The sequence below is a fragment of the Alexandromys fortis genome, unplaced genomic scaffold, assembly GCF_014885135.2.
Source record: "Alexandromys fortis isolate MF-2015 unplaced genomic scaffold, M_Fortis_MF-2015_v1.1 scaffold_76, whole genome shotgun sequence".
Classification (NCBI taxonomy): Eukaryota; Metazoa; Chordata; class Mammalia; order Rodentia; family Cricetidae; genus Alexandromys; species Alexandromys fortis.
Window position 1 is genome coordinate 3,225,282 of NW_026067997.1, and position 16,538 is coordinate 3,241,819.

At 37.4% G+C, this 16,538-nt stretch overlaps 1 protein-coding gene across 2 annotated transcripts in view; it reads left to right on the forward strand.

The window, feature by feature from the left end:
- The window catches only part of Ipo11 (importin 11), a 152,536-nt gene that overhangs the window by 16,633 nt on the left and 119,365 nt on the right, over positions 1–16,538 (forward strand). For both annotated transcript variants that reach the window (XM_050160382.1, XM_050160383.1), the window contains 4 exons: positions 575–647; positions 3,168–3,371; positions 12,360–12,492; positions 14,321–14,379. In XM_050160382.1, the coding sequence (XP_050016339.1) occupies positions 575–647; positions 3,168–3,371; positions 12,360–12,492; positions 14,321–14,379 (469 nt within the window). The remainder of the gene's footprint in view (positions 1–574; positions 648–3,167; positions 3,372–12,359; positions 12,493–14,320; positions 14,380–16,538) is intronic.

The following is a 16,538-nucleotide window of genomic DNA, read 5'->3' on the forward strand; positions in this document are numbered from 1 at the left end:
CTTTGACTTTGAATTTCTTTACCTGCAAATTTAAACTTTTATTTCTTATTTTATATGTCTGGGTATTTTTCCTGCTTGCATGTATTTCTGTGTACCATGTATGTTCTTAGTGCCTACAGAGACCAGAAGAAAGTATCAGATCTAATGGAATTGGATACAGATGCCAAGGAGCTGTTGTGTAGGTTCTGGAAATTGAACCTGGTCCTTTGGAGAAGCAGGCAGTGCTTTTAAACAACGAGCCTTCTCTCCAGTTCCTACTTGTAAAATTTTATAGAAAGAATTTATGACAGAAGCCAGAAGTGTGTTACTGTTAATTCTTTTTTGTAGATAGCTGGTTTTATATTAGTAAAGATGAGCATCAACATATTGCATTATTATTATGGATTTGTTACTGTATTGTACTTTTTGTTTATTCACTTCTGAAGAAGGTTTAGGCTTCTCACTTGAAGTGTGCCAGCATTTAAATAATGGGAGCCATGTATTTAAAAGTGTTTTATTGATAAAATTCATAGCAGTTCTTTTCTCCTTCACTACTGGGTGACATTTTCTTGATAATAAATTTACTTTTTTACAGTGCTCTCTCAGAAGAGGAGAAGTCAACATTGCGTGCAGGACTCATCACCAACTTTAATGAACCAATAAATCAGGTCAGTGACAAAATGAAGAAATGAGAGCTGGGAATGTCCTCCCCTTCCTTTTTTTTTTCTTGTTTTCTTTTTCTTTCTTTCTCTCTTCTTCTTCTTCTTCTTCTTCTTCTTCTTCTTCTTCTTCTTCTTCTTCTTCTTCTTCTTTTTTTTTTTTTTTTTTTTTTTTTTTTTTTTTTTTTTTTTTGGACATAGGGTCTCTCTGTGAATTCCTGGCTGTCCTAGAACTCAATACTTACACCAGGCTGGTATAGAACTCACAGAGGTCCACTTCTGTCTCTTGGAGTTCTGGGATTAAAGGAGTGTATCACCAAAAAAATTTTGTTTTCGGATTAAAAGTAAAATTCTAGCTGCATATGGTGGTGCACACCTAGATTGCTGGCATACAGGAGGGTAAAGGCAAGGGGATCAGAAATTCATCTTTAACCACATGGCAAATTGGAGACCATCCTGAGCTACATAAGATTATGTTTTCATGCCTCTCCCTTCTGCCAAGAAGTTTAAGAGTCCTTTAACTCATTGCTTCTGTTTGTGATGCTTATACACAGCTTCTCTGCTGATTTAGACTTTGAGCTGTTAAGATTATGGTTAGATTTGACAGTTAATGACAAAATTCATGTTACTTTGCAGTATAGTTTATACTTTTTAACTTCCTTAGGGCTTTTTTGTTTGCTTGATTTTTGTTTTTGTTTTTTTTTTTTGAGACAGGATTTCTCTGTAAAACAGTCCTGGCTGTTATGGAACTTGCATTGTAGACCAGGCTGACTCGAACTCATAGAGATCCTCCTGCCTCTACCTCCTGAGTGCCGGGATTAAAGGCATGCACCACCATCGCCTGGCAACTTCCTTAGTTTTTAAGACAGTATTTAATGGAAATCTTAAAATAATTGCCCTTTCTCTATTTCTTAAAAGGTTTTTTTGTTTTTGTTTTGTTTTGTTTTGTTTTGTTTTGTTTTGTTTTGTCTTAGGGAAGGAATGTTTGAGATAGGTTCTCATACGGATCCCAGGCTGGCTTCTGCTTGAAGTCATCCTGCCTCAGATTTCCAATTGCTGGGATTACAGGCATGTGCCACTACACCTGGTTATTGTGGTCTTACTCTCTATAAATTTGATTTAATACACGGTTTGTTACATGCCTAAAACATGGAGGTATTAGACAGCAACAATGAATTTTAACAATTCAATTAACTACTTCTTTATTTTGAAGACACAGGATTGACTTTGATTTCTGTATGCATTACATTTTCAACTCCCAGTACCCGGTAGCATATACATCATAGATCATATGGTTTTACTTTATTTTTTTGGTTTCTCCCAGTGTGAAACTTTCTTCTAAGAGTAAATTAAATTTTGTGTACAGGTTTAAAATTCTTAAGTATTTTTAAAGTAATACTATTTATTATATTTGATGTGAAAATTTTGAATACTGTATTTAGCTGTATTTCTAATGTAGTTTTATTGTGGCCTATTAAGTAAGCAGTTTTTAACCTGTGGGTTGTGACCCCTTGGGGTTAGAATATCCCTTTCACGGGGGTCACTTAAGACTATCGGAAAAAATTGATATTTATTTTGTGATTCATAACAGTAGCAAACTTACAGTTATGAAGTAGCAATGAAAATCATTTAATGTTTGGAGGTCACCACAACATGAAGAACTATACTCAAGGTTACAGCACCAGGAAGGTTGAGAACCACTGCAGTAAGTGGTATCTCTTTTATGATTCCTTTCAAAGAAGATGAGGATAAGGGAGAGTGGTGCTGTTTACTGGAGGCGGTGGAAGGGTCTGAGGATAAAACACGGATCTTTGTCCTCAAGTATCTAGTAGCTGATGATGCTCCTTTCTGTTCTTCAGGCAGTGCTGCTTAAATGTGTGGACAAAGAACGGGCATATACTGCTACAGTTGAAGAACTCAGAAGAGCGTATCTGTTGATAGTGATTGTATTCGAAATTAAAACCAGGACTTTAAAAGAATTAATGAATTAAAAAATAAACTATACTTAGTATAAATAATAATTTTTGGAAATGAGCAATAGCTATTCTCAGAACAAGAAACATTTAGTGAGAAGAGTAACTTTTTTCTCTTGAGTGTCTAGTATTGAAATGAGAGCTTAAATATCCACATATGCTTTTTCATGTACTCAATTTGATATGTTATTTTTGCAAAAGTTACACAAACCTACTTTTCTGGGGATGGTGACACTCACCTATAATCTCAATACTTCACAGACTGAGGCAGGTTGTAAGTTTGAGGCCATTTTGAGTTACATGTCACCCCACCAACAAAACTCAAGAGAGATTTAAAAAAAAAAAGGCTTACCAATGTGTAATTAGAAATGTTTCATAGATTTTAGAGTCTGTGAACTGTACTTTGAGGACCACTGTCCTAAGTAGTTTAGTGTGATTTTAATCATATTTGTTAAACATAGTTAATTCCTAAGAGATACTTTTAAAAGATGAGTGTATTTTTATCCCTTGCCTTGACTTTATAATTATTTCTGATTATTGCTTTTTTTTCCTTTAGATTGCAACTCAGATTGCAGTACTGATTGCCAAAGTTGCTCGATTGGATTGTCCTAGACAATGGCCTGAGCTGATCCCCACTCTGGTAGAGTCTGTGAAGGTCCAGGATGATCTTCGACAGCACAGGGCACTACTTACTTTCTACCATGTTACCAAGACACTGGCGTCAAAACGCCTGGCTGCTGACAGAAAACTGTTTTATGATGTAAGTTATAATTACATTTGATTATGAAAATAATGCTACTTGTATAAAGATGACTGTCATATTACATGTATTGCTGTTTTTGGAAAGATCATGAATTCTTTCTCATCTTTAAACTGCAGTGGTATGATTAGAAAGATGACTTAGGTGTCAGGGAGGAGGTTCGCTAGATAGGAAACAGTTTGAAAGCAAAGAAATTGGTTTGAGATTGTCAGTGTGGTTCAGATGTGATAATAAATCTCTTCAGGAAAGCAGTGGTAAAAAGGAACAGCTACAGGGTTGAAGTTCAGGAATTAAGATTGGCATGTTCCGACCATTGGTGATGGGAAGTAGAGATGTAACTGAAGGATTATTGTATTAGTTACTTTTCTCGTCATAGTGATGACATGCTCGACAGAAACAACTAAGGGAGGAGTTCTTTTGGCTCTTGGTTTCAGTCCATCATGGCAGGGAAGGCACCAGAGTGGATGTTGGCAGGCATATGTAGTTTATTCAGGCTCTTCAGACTCCGATGGGTCAGGAAGTGGAGCTCAGGCTAGTCCCCACCCTACTGACTCTGCTAGCTTGTCCACAGTCCCAAAGGCTCTAAAACTTTGCAAAGTATAGTACCATTAGCTATAGATCAAGTATTCATCTTTTCATTTTTATTTTTTATTTTTTAATTTTTATTTTAGATATGGTCTCTTGTAGTCCAGGCTGGCCTCAAACTTTTTGTGTAGTTGAGGAAGACCGAATTCCTCCATCTCCCAAGTGCTAGTGTTACAGATGTGCACACCACACCCAGCTGGTTTATCCGCATAGTTGAGCCAGTCCATAGGGCACAGTGCATTCAGACTGTATCAGGTTTGTTAGTCTTTACCAAGTATTACTTTCTCTACTGTTCTTGGTATGGTTTTGGATCTGACTGTTTTTTGACCTTTCAAAATAACAATTTTGTATTGTTGATGGTGACATTTAGACTGTACTATATGATACCACTGAATTTTCAGGTATTTGTTTTGGTGTTCTTGCTTACCTTTGGTAGTTATGAAAAATAGCACATAATTAAAAAATTTATGATAGGACCCATAAAACTAGGGAATTTTTAGGGAGTTGTTTGCTTTGAGCCATTCCCTTTTCTTGTCTTGGTGTATTGTATTGCACAGGCTTTTCCCTGAACAGTTAGAGGGTTTCTTCCACTTCTTCATTTAGTGTGCGGTCTTAAGCTCCTTTCCCAGAACTTCTAACAGTTCCTTTTCCTCCTGCTTAAGCTCTAGGGTATAGATGCACTTGCATCCATGCTTTTGTTCCTCTTCCTCTGTGGGTTTAAAATAAAGGATGTTTTGGCAGAGCTCTAAACCAGAACACCTGACTGATTCTAAGAGTTGTAAAGTTGAGATGCTTTATTTATTCCTAAAGGAGAAACCTTAGCTGTACATGGGAAGGGATAATTGAAGAGCTGGAAGCTTGTGGAAAATAGGCCGTTTAATGGAGGGAGTCCAGAGACGAGAGTTTCAGAAGAGAATCTTTGTGAAGCTTTATTCTTCCATAGAAAGCTAATCTTTTGTCGCTGAAGACTTTGTTTTGTTGTTGGTGCCCAGGGGAGTGCCTCTTTTTTGAGGATAGTTTAGGGAAATGGGGAAGAGTGAAGCAGGTATTTTGGGGCTGTTTCAAACCCTTGTTCCATACATTCATTTTTGACAGGTGCAGTGGTGTGTCTAGATAGTTTCAGTTACATACCGGCTAAGGGCAGAGAGTTGCTTGAGACTAGGAGTTGTAGACTGCTCTAGACAACACAACAACATAATAAAAATGAAACAGCAGCTGCTGCTACAACAAATCCACATTAATTTTCAGTCTTTCAGTAACAGATGAGGTTTTAGAACAGTACTTTTGGGATTCTTACTCTTGAGGTTGTGGCGTACAAATCTTGGGTTATGACATTTTCTTCTCTTCTTGCCCTCCCCCTTCTCTTCTATGTCTACTTTCCCTTTTTCCTAGCTCAGCCTGCTTTAGACATGTTAAACAGCCAAAGGTGATTTTAACTCCTGTTCTTGTCTCTACTTCCCAAATGCTAGGGTTATATGCATGTTGCACCATGCTGGTCTTCCTAGATAGTAATTCTTAGAAAGTTTAAGCTAGGATTCCATTTTATTATCTTTATTACTAACTATTGCTTTAAATACCCTATCATGGTATTCTAAGAATGTTGTATAAAAGAAATTCTTTTTGATAATCATAGGATTGGTTACTTTGCTGTTCTTTTTCATGTTAGCTTGGTTTCTGTTATTTTATTTTAAAACTATTTTATAGATTTATTTTTATTGAACATGTATGAGTGTTTTGCCTACATGTATGTATGTGCACCATGTGTTTGCCCGATGTTCTTGGAAGTCAGAATTGGACACCAAATCCATTGGAACTATAGTTAACAGATGATTGTGAACTACATGAGCTATGGAAATCGAGCCTGAGTTCTCTTCAAGAACAAATTCTCTTAACTACTGAGTCATCTGGCCTACAGAGCTTCATTTTGTAGCCTTGGTTGGTCTGGAACTCACTATGTAGGTAGAGCTGGCCTCAGACTCACAGAGAACCACCTGTCTCTGCCTCCCAAGTGCTGGGATTAAAGGCGTGCACTGCAACTCCCAGTTGTTCTTGCTTTATTTCTAGTATTCAGAATTAAAGTAATGGACAGTTTATCTACTCAGATCTTTCTTTGAATTTCCTTACCTTTATTTCCACTTCTAACGTTTTAAACTTTGACTTGCTTTTCTATGAAAAATTTTCTCAGAGTCAGATGTGTAGAACATTCTGGGCTACAGCTGACCTTTATTAAATATTACCCATCAATAAAAGTATGAATTGTTTTGGCTTTTTAAAACTATAGTTTCTCCTTATATGTTGCTTTGATTTTCAGATACTTGTTTTTAGTCAAGGCAGCCTCTTAAGTCTTTTGGTTGATCTTCATCTAGTGTGGTTTTAATTCCTTTCTTTATTGTCTGAAATGCAGGTGTCTACCTAGCCTCTGATACTAAACCTGCTGGACTATTTATCACATTGTGGTGAATGTTCACTTAATTTTCTCAGATCACTGCAGTGTTACTTTTGTTGTAGTTGTGCTAATTAGCCTAGAAAACTGGACATGGTGATTGGTGCCCAGTAACTGTTAAATGAACAATTAGGCTGAGGATATAGCACAGCATTCGAGCGCTTACTAGCAAGTACAAGGATCTGGATTCTGTTCCCAGCATTACAAAAACAAAGCGTCCCAAAAATAATAGAAGAGTCATGCTTAGAAATTACCATGTTTAAGATGGGCATGGTGGCATATGCTTTTAATTCCAGCACATGAGAGAGACAGAGGCTAGTGGATCTCTGTAAGTTTGAGGTCAGCCTAGCTTCCTTGTGAGTTCCTAGCCAGCTAGGCCATGTAATAAGACTGTGTCTACAAAACAAAATAAAATAAAAGTATAAAACAAAAATTTTATGGAAAGTTTTTTTTATTTTTTTTGAAGAATGCCTAGAGCTAGAAATATTTTGGAGAAAGTTGACTAGCACCTCTCATTGTGTATTAGATTAGCTGAATCTACAGACACAGACTGTCTGTAAGCAGTAGGTGGCAGGAAAGGATCCAGCCTTGTGGCATTGAGGGACAAGATAGCTGTTGCAGCTCACTAGGAAGACAACAGTGAAGAGTGGTTTTGCTAGTTAGCGCTCCTCATCTTATTTTGGTAACCTACAGTACAGAAACTCTTCCTCTGATAATGCTTACTAGAACGACATGATAGTCTTCAAGTAGCACTTTAGTTTCCTGTCTGTCTGTCTGTCTGTCTGTCTATCTATCTATCTATCTATCTATCTATCTATCTATCTATCTATCTATCTATCTATCTCCTGAGACAGGGTTTGTCTGGATACCAAACAGTAGCCCTGGCAGTCCTGAAACTTGTTTGTAGACCAGGTTGGCTTCAAACTCAACAGAGATCCACCTGCCTCCGTTTCCCGAGTACTGGGATTGAAGACGTGTGCCACCTATGAAAACTAGTCTTCAAGGAGGAGACTTTAGAGTCAGATCCTGCTCAGGTCCTCTGGGTTTTATGTTTGAAGTGCATATTGTCTTCAGTATTAGGAACTTGTCTTTAACCTATGGAGGCAACCAGCTGTTGGCATGTTTTAATGCCACCTCTTCTCTTTTGAAACAGGGTCTCATGTAGCTTTGGCTGGCCCTAAACTTGGTATGTAGTATAGGATGATCATCCCCCTCCCCCCCATACACACCCAATATAGCTGTCTTGGAACTCACTGGATAGACCAGGCTAATCTTGTGCTAACAAAGATCCATCTGTTTCTATCTCTTGAGTGTGGGGATTAAAGACCCAGTCTCATAGCTGGCTCTTGTTTTCTTTTAAGATTTATTTATTATTTATTTTATTATCTATCTATCTATCTATCTATCTATCTATCTATCTATCTATCTATCTATCGAGTCAGGGTGATCTATTAGTTCTAGGGCAGCCTGGTCTACATATCAAGTTCCAGAACAGCAAGACTGCAATAGTCAGATTGTCCCAACTCCCCCTAAAATTTTTATTTTTATTTTATCCATATGAGTGTTTGACTGCATGTATGTGTGTATATGGCTTGTGTTTCTGGTGTCCAAGGAGATAAGAAGAGGGAGTTGGATCCCCTGGAAACTGAGTTACAAATGGTTATGAGTCACCATGTGTGTGCTAGGTGCCAAAAATGGGTCCTCTGAAAGAGCAGCAAGAGTTCTTTATTGCAGGGTGATCTCTCCAGCTCATGACCAACTCTTGAGCTTCCTGTCTCTACTCTCCAAGTGCTGGGATTATTACAGGCATGTACCATCATACTTGGGTTCTATCTTCCTATTTGTCTATTATAAAAACTGTTCTTTGATCATTTAATGTATCACATCTAAGGAAAGTAAAAAAAAATACTCCTGTCTTATTTAATTATTCTCTTCTCAAAGATATTTTTCCAAGATTACTTTAAGCCTGTTAAGTGTACTATCTCAGAATCTTCTAATTAGTTTAGAAGAGTAGCATTCACTCCTGTTTTTCTTTCTCCTTTTCATGCTGTTGCTTGAAGGAACTAGTCTTCCTGTTTGTGTCCAACCTTCTGTGCTTGTTGACTTGCATTTTGCTGATTAGTTTCAGGTGATAGTGTCTTGGGTTTTACAATCTGTTGCATCACTGTTAGTTATGAGTTCCATGACTTTAATACTTTATTGCTAACTTTTCCTAATAGGAATTCTGAGGATAGTGAATCTGAGTATTTAAGAATACTTGAGTTAAGCTTACTATAATGGCTCACTTTCATGTTGAAAGGAGTTAAGTGTGTGCGTCTCAGCTAAATTCACCAAATTGTCAGTGGGTGGCACTCTGTCTTCTGTTTAGAAAGAAAACCTAACCAATTGGAGTTTGGGCCAATCAGTTCTCAAGAGTGTTTTATTATATAGTTTTTTCTTGTGTAGTGTTTTATTGAACATTCTTTCCTTGCTGCATTTTTTAGAAAAAAATGTGGAAGAAATATTTTTATTCCTCCTACTTGGTTTACTTCATTGCCTTTTCTTTTCCATCTGAGCCTTTATAAGCAGACAACAGTTGATGGCTCTGATGCAAATGAAGTTTATGAATAGCTTGTGGATATGATAGTGGGCAGTGGTTCCTTTCTTTAAGTCTTCCCTTGTTTTACAGTAGGACTAAGAAATTGTGGAAAATGTCTGAAATGCTTTTCAAAGACAGTCATTGTAAAACTGACTTTATCCAGAAGGAGCTACTAGAGGAGGGCTTGCAGTTGGGAAGAGAGGTTGGTCGGCACAACACTGAATGTAAGAAAATGGGAGTTTATAGTCAAAGAATCAGGAGAGGGTGGGGAAGGTGGGAGTGGCTGGCAGGTTACTAGGAGGAAATGTCCAGGGTAAGGGGCAGTTTCTGTTTAAAGCCACCTAACAGGATTCTGCTTCTGTAGGCAAGCTAGGATGATGAGATACCATTGGGTTTGTAGAGGTAAGGTGCCTAACCAGGTACCCAGAGTGACTGAGATGTGGATGGGAGAGGAGCTTTGACTGGCCGTAGCTCATACCTCATTACCAAAGGGATTTAGGAGAATCTGACTGAAGTTTAATCAAGGAAAAGCTGTTTGTCAAAGAGAGATAGGATTGCTTCTGCACTGTAATCATCTGTTTCTGTTGTGCTTTAGATCAGCCTAAACTCTTACATTGGAACCTTAGTGCATGTCTGTTGTCCTCACTCAGGTGCTGTGCTCCAGATCTGAACAAGGAAACAAGAAATATTAAAGAAAACATTTTTATACTGTTCATTTATTTTTTATTCAAAGTTGTATATTGCCTCCATTCAGAAATAGTTGATGTATGTCAAACATATTACTTACATAATATTACATAATTATTATTACGCATGTGTGTGTGTGTGTGTGATGTGTGCAGACATGATTGTGCCACAGTGTTCATATAGAGATCAGAGGACAACATTGTGGTGGTGTTTTTTCTCTTCTTTCACTTTATGTGGGTTCTGGGGATCCAGCTTCCTGGGCCTTCTCACAAACCCTCTTTTGTTTTTTGAGACAGGGTCTTAGGTATCCAGGCTTCCCTCAGACTTATTGTGTAGCTGAGATTGGACTTGAACTCCTGATCTTCATCCCTCCTTCTTTCAAGTTAACTGTTTTATTTGATTATCTGAATTACCAAATTTTCTTACATATGTGTTTGGAGTCAGATTTTAAATGTAATGGATTTTGTGGAACAAGCAAAATTATTTTAATGAATTTGATTCAACCATGAGGAAAATGTTCCTTTTATTCTAATCTTTTGATGAGGATATTTTATTTAGACTTTGGGGATTGAATGGAGAGGCTCTTATATATAGTGTAATTTGCACTCTGTGTGCAGATGGTATATTTTGGTAAAATAATTTTCTCCTGTGTCTTAGTTAAGGTTTCTGTTACTATGGAAAGATGTCACAACTATAGCAACTCTTAATAAAGGAAACCATGTAATTGGGACTGGCTTACAGGTTCAGAGGTCAGGAAATAAGGGTGCTGAAGAAGGAGCTGAGGGTTATACATATCGATTGGCAGGCATCAAGGAAGAGAGATAAACATTGGCCCTGGCTTGATCATTTGAAACCTTAAAGCCCACACCCCAAGTGACACTCTTCCTCCTACAAAGTCTCAACTCCTAAATGTGCCACTCCCTAGTAACTAAGCATTTTCAAATCTATGAGCCTAGGGGGGGCATTTCTATTGTTTTATCCCCCCCCCTTCGAGACAGGGTTTTTCTGTAACTTTGGAGCCTGTCTTGAAACTCACACTTTAGACCAGACTGGCCTCAAACTCACAAAGATCTATCTGCCTCTGCCTCCTAAGTGCTAGGATTAAATGTGTGCACCACCACCACGGCCTGTTTTTGTTTTTTTGTTTTTTTTTTTGTTGTTTTTTTTGTTTTTTCATTTTTTTCAAGACAGGATTTCTCCATGTAGTCCCGAGCCATTCCTATTCAAACTTTCACATCCTGGTACCAGAAGTTAATGCTTAAAAATTATAATAATTAAGATCATTTTGTTCATTTGTTGTCATTACTTAAAACACTTAATATAAATCTGGCATGATTTTGAAATGTACTGGTTTGTTCTGGGTGTCCGATTTTTCCTTAATGTTTGCCTTCTTGAGCAAATGCCAGTTTGTATGTGGTTGACTCTCTTCTCAAGCTTAATCTTTCAATAGTTTATTTATTAATGACACGGTCTCAGTGTGTAGCTCAGCTTGGCTTCAAATGTGAGATTCTCTTTCCTTAGTTTCATGAGTCCTGAAGTTACAAGTGTGCACCAATTTGCCTAGTTTAATCTTGTTTTAAATTAGGCTTCTTTTGCTTTTTTTTTTTTTTTTTGTGATGGGGTCTCAGTGTGTATGACAGGCTTGCCTGTGATTCTCCTACCTCAGCCTCCTGATTTTATAGGTTAATGCCAACCTACCAGGCTAGATTTTAATCTTATTTTACTTTGAGGCACTAAAGAATACTTATCACCATCAATTTTTCATTTTCTAGTGAATTTAGCATATGGTGGTATTGGAGAGTATTGAGAAAAAGATCCTGTGGCTCTCTGAACTTGTTCCAAATTACATTTGTACATTACTTGTTTTACAAGGCTATCTCAGGCTGACCTTACCTTCTTGGCAGTCCTCTTGTCTCAACCTTCCGAGGGTCGGGATTATAGTCAGGTGCCACTGCTGTATCTGTACACTGTGTACAGGGGAAACGTTGAAGGTACTGCTGGTTTGTGCTTCAGAGTGTCACACTGGCAGGTGGAGACTTACTGTATACTCAGTAAAGGAATCTGGTGTATGCTCTGTCCTTCCCCTTCTTTTTTATGCCAAGGACAGGCATCAGGATCTGAAGCATGCCAGACAAGTGCTATATAAATGAGCCATTTTCCAGCCCATTGATTAGTTTTTAAACATTGGTACTGATCAGGAACATAGTCTCAAAGTCATGTGGTTTGTATGTCTTTAGCTTTAAATACTTAAACACCGTGGAGAGAACTGCAGGAGGAACACAGAAGGTCAGACTAACTTTATCATTTACCATCGTGTATCAACATGTGTGATTTACTGAGTGATGGTCCATAAATGGTTGTTTGGAAATCTGAGCTTTCAATCCGTTAGTGAGTGCAAAAAAGTAAGCCAAAAATAATCACCAGTCTGTAAATATAGATATTATTAGGGTAAACATTGTTTTAAGAGACTAATTTTTTAGGTTTGTGTCTGTGTATGTGTGTTTGAAGCAATAGTCTGTGAACACTAATCATTATATTGTAGTTAAAAATCTTTGAAGCATCACCATAAATACTTTTTAACTATTTCAAATCTCACTGAATATGTGTTTTTTGTTTTAAGACCACATGTAATTGCTTGTATTTGTAATTTATTATTAAAACAAGTGATGTGCAAATTTGATGCTTTTTCTTGCAGTTAGCTTCTGGAATTTATAACTTTGCCTGTTCTCTGTGGAACCATCATACAGACACATTCCTGCAGCAGATTTCTTCTGGCAGTGAAACTGCAGTTGTGAGTTCACTAGAGCGAACACTACTGTCCTTAAAAGGTACTGTTAAACCAGATGTGCTTTGGCACAGTTGCCAAGTAGTTGCTTGGACAGATTTCTTTCTCTGTTGTCCTTAGGAAAAATGGGTTGATTTCTCTGTAAGATAAGAACTAGGGAGCTTTTTTTTCTTTTCTAAGAAACTTATCAAAATACCAAGTCATTTCAAATGTATGAGTTGTGTGTTACTTTGGTCTCAGTCCTCTGAATATGGTTTTTTTTTTTTTTTTTTTTTCATGTGCTTCTATTTTCCCTTACATTTCTTAGTCTGGTCCCTACTTTTACCATTGTCCTTACAGTTTTAGTTCTAACTCGCTTGGTTGAATGGTGTCTCTCAAGTCTCTTTTCCTTAAACTTGACCTTTGACGTTTTTGTGCCTCAGGCTTGCCTGGACTATAGGAGATGGCAGTAGGGAAGCTGTTTTGGGCTGTACTTTCCTTACCGTGTTTGTGAGCATTCTTGTAGCATCATCTCCATCTTGCCTTCCATGGACCAAGTTCCCTGTGTTCTTACTAGAGCCCGCGCTTCCTGTACCTCCGACCCACCCTTTCTCCTCCCCAAACCAGTCTGGTGGCTAGCACTGTGGTTTCTTTGTTCTATTTGTTTTTCCTCATAGAACTTGTTTTTCTCTCCCTGAAATGAGTCCTGTTTTGCATTTTTAAAACAGTTTTGTTTATAAGATCTTTAAACATACTCAGCCCTTTACATTGGGATCTCACTGTGCACTCTTGGCACTGTCTAGGGCATCCTTTACATGAACTGACTAGACAGTGTCTGTACAACTCCTAAGCTGAGTTCTCTGAACAAATGTGTGAATGGTTTTAAAGCACTGTCCACATTTTAAGAAATTGGACTGTAGACAATCATATGCCTAGCTTAATTTGTTTGTTTGTTTTCCCAACACAGGCTGATCTGGAACTCAGTATATAGGTAACCTAGGCTGGTCTTGAACTCAGAGCTCTATTTTCCTCTGCATCTTGAGTTCTGGGATTAAAGATTTACAACACCACTACTACACCCAGCCTAAATTTAATTTTAACATTTGGTCTTTGGGCTCATGAACACTATCTAATAGATAATTATATAGTAATATAGATAGCAGTTCTTATTTAATAAAGTGACTTTAATTTTGGCCTCGGCTGGGATGAGGCTCAACATTAGTGTCTTCCCTTGGTATTCAAGAGGCTCTGTGTTCTTCCCTATTCTTCCAAATTGTCTCATACTACCATCCTTGTTGTGGAATTGTGCTGTTTTACATAAATTGCACTGTTGAATCCTTTAGTAACTATGAAATCAGATGTAGTAACCACATCTTCCCTGAGGAAAGTGGATATAGAAAAATTGCCCTAAGTAATAGAGTACTGAAAAAGGGACTTAAACCTGTCTCAGATTCAAAATCCATTACCTTAATTGCTCCTGTGCATAAGGATTTTAGTTACCATAGGATGTAATATTCATAATTAAGCACTCTATTCCAGATATGAGAACAATTTAGTTTTATATTGGTTTTAGGAGACATACTTTATTTTCATATAAGCTAAAGTTGAAGTTTTTAGTTGTATCTTAAAATTTCTAAGAATAAATTACCCTTAATGTCAAAATCTTACTACAGTTATATATCTAGTATAGCGACATGTGAGAACAACCACTGTTCATGTTGTTCAGAAGAACCAGATTTTGTACTCACTCAGATGATTACCTATCTGGATCTGCTAAGTGGGAAGTGTCTTTGAGTTGGTTGAGTTTGTTATTCAGATTCATTATAATTATGATTGTAGTAGAATAAAATATGAAGAAATACAGTTCAAATGAAACTTTCTTTGCTTTTCAGTGCTACGTAAGTTAACTGTGAATGGATTTGTGGAACCTCATAAGAATTTGGAGGTGATGGTAAGAAACAGAAAGGATTTATGACAAGTGACCTTGGGAAAGTGTTTGGTGTTTTTTCTGACTGTCTTTTTATCTTGTATTGATTTGGAATAGTTTTTAATTAAGTGGTTATCTAGGTCTTTCTTGTGTTTTTTTTTTTAATCATTCTCTCTATGTTATAGTGAATTTTATAGTTGTCTGCTTTCACCATATCAAAGTGGCTGTTACATAAAGGAGGGGAAATGGCCTAGGATAGTTTTTCAACTTGTAGGATACACTGACAGTGTTAATTTGAATTTAAGTCGAAGTGAATCCCTAAGATTTTTATGCTGTTTTAACATTATTAGGTGAATTCTAAATTGTCAATTAAGTCTTCAATATTTTTCTATATTTAAAAATGAAATATTTTTTCTTCTTAATAGTGATACATGATCTTTACACGAAGTTTGATGAATAAATACATGAGCCTTAGATATAGTTATAACATGCTTGCCTTCTCATAATGTGAGGCCTATGTTAGACTCCTACCTAGCGCTGCAAAATAAAAACAACATTCTTTTGCTATGATCAAGCACCATGGTCAAAGCAACTCATAAACGAAAGCATTTAATTGGGTTTATGGTTTCAGAAGGTTACAGCAAAGGCATGTTGATAGGAGATCAAACACCATGGCCATAGCCATGGAGAAGGCATTTGATTGGGCTTATGGTTTTAGAAGGTTAGAGTCCATGGTGTAGCAAAGCTTTTTTAACAGGAGCAGCTGAGAGTTCACATCTAAATCTGCAAGCAGGAGGCAGAGAGGACACTGCTAATGGCATAAGTCTTTTGAAATTTGAAATCTGTTCGCCAGTGACACACCTCTTCTAACAAGAGCACACCTCTTCCCACACAGTTCCACTAACTGGGGACCAAGTATTTAAAATTATAATCCATGGGGGCTATTTTCATTCAAAACTCTACAACCTACAAACTAAGGGTGTGTGTAAACAGTATGTGTGTGTAAACAATCTTATACTAGCCCATATAGGTTGTTATCTTAGTTACAGTTCTATTGCTGTGAAGAGACAACATGATCAAGGCAGCTTATAAAAAAAAGCATTAATTTGGGGGCTTACTTACAGTGTCTGAGGGCTAGTCCATGATTATTGCAGCAGGAAACATGGAGGCAGGCAGGCAGGCAGGCAGTCATGGCGTGAAGCAACAGTAGCTGAGAACTTACATCCTGAATTGTAGGCAACAGTTGACTGGGCCTGTATAAATGAAGGTTTTTCTCCTGCCTGCCAGTTCCCGAATAACCACTCTGAGGCTTAATATTAATAACAAACGGTTTGGCCTATTAGCTCAAGCTTATTATATATTATTAAAACTTTATAATTATTATAAACTCTTACAACTAAAATTAACCCATTTCTATTATTCTATATTTTACCACAAGGCTCTTGACTTGTTACCTCACATCTTGTTTCCCCGGCAACTGCTGGCATCTCCCTGACTCTCTATTCTTCTTCCCTATATCTTTGCTTGGATTTCTCATCTGGTTCTGTTCTTCCTGGCAAATTGGTCAAATCAGATTCTTTATTAACCAATGGTAATAAAACATATTGACGCATATAGAAGGACATCCCATGTCAGGCATGGCATGGGCTTTTGAAACCTCCAAAGCCCACCCTGTAGTGACGCAGCTCTTCCAGCAAGGCCACATTTCCTAATCCTTACCATACACTCCACTAACTGGAAACCAAACATTCAATGAGACTGTTGGGACCATTTTTATTTAGCCTGCTACAGTTGTACTATATATTCACTGTTGATATATATCTTTTTTTCTTCAGTGCACAAGCTTATAGCTCTGTAATTTCTTCTTAAATACATGATGAGTTTAGCCCAGTTTACATGTTCTGTGGGGATATTTTGGGGCTGAATGAAGTTGAGGGAAGCAGTACATTTAGTTAGGGCCTCCTAAAAGATACTGAAGAGTCTTCCTGTTGGTTTGCATTTGATGATGAATTGTTGCTGAGCATGATACACACCTGTAATATCATTTTCTTGGCATGTTCTGACAGGAAGACTGCAAGTTTGAGGACAGATTGGATAACTTAAGCAAGACCATATCTCAAAATAAAAAGGGGTGGGAATATACCTTAGTGATACAGACTTGCCTAGCATGTGTAGGCCTTGAG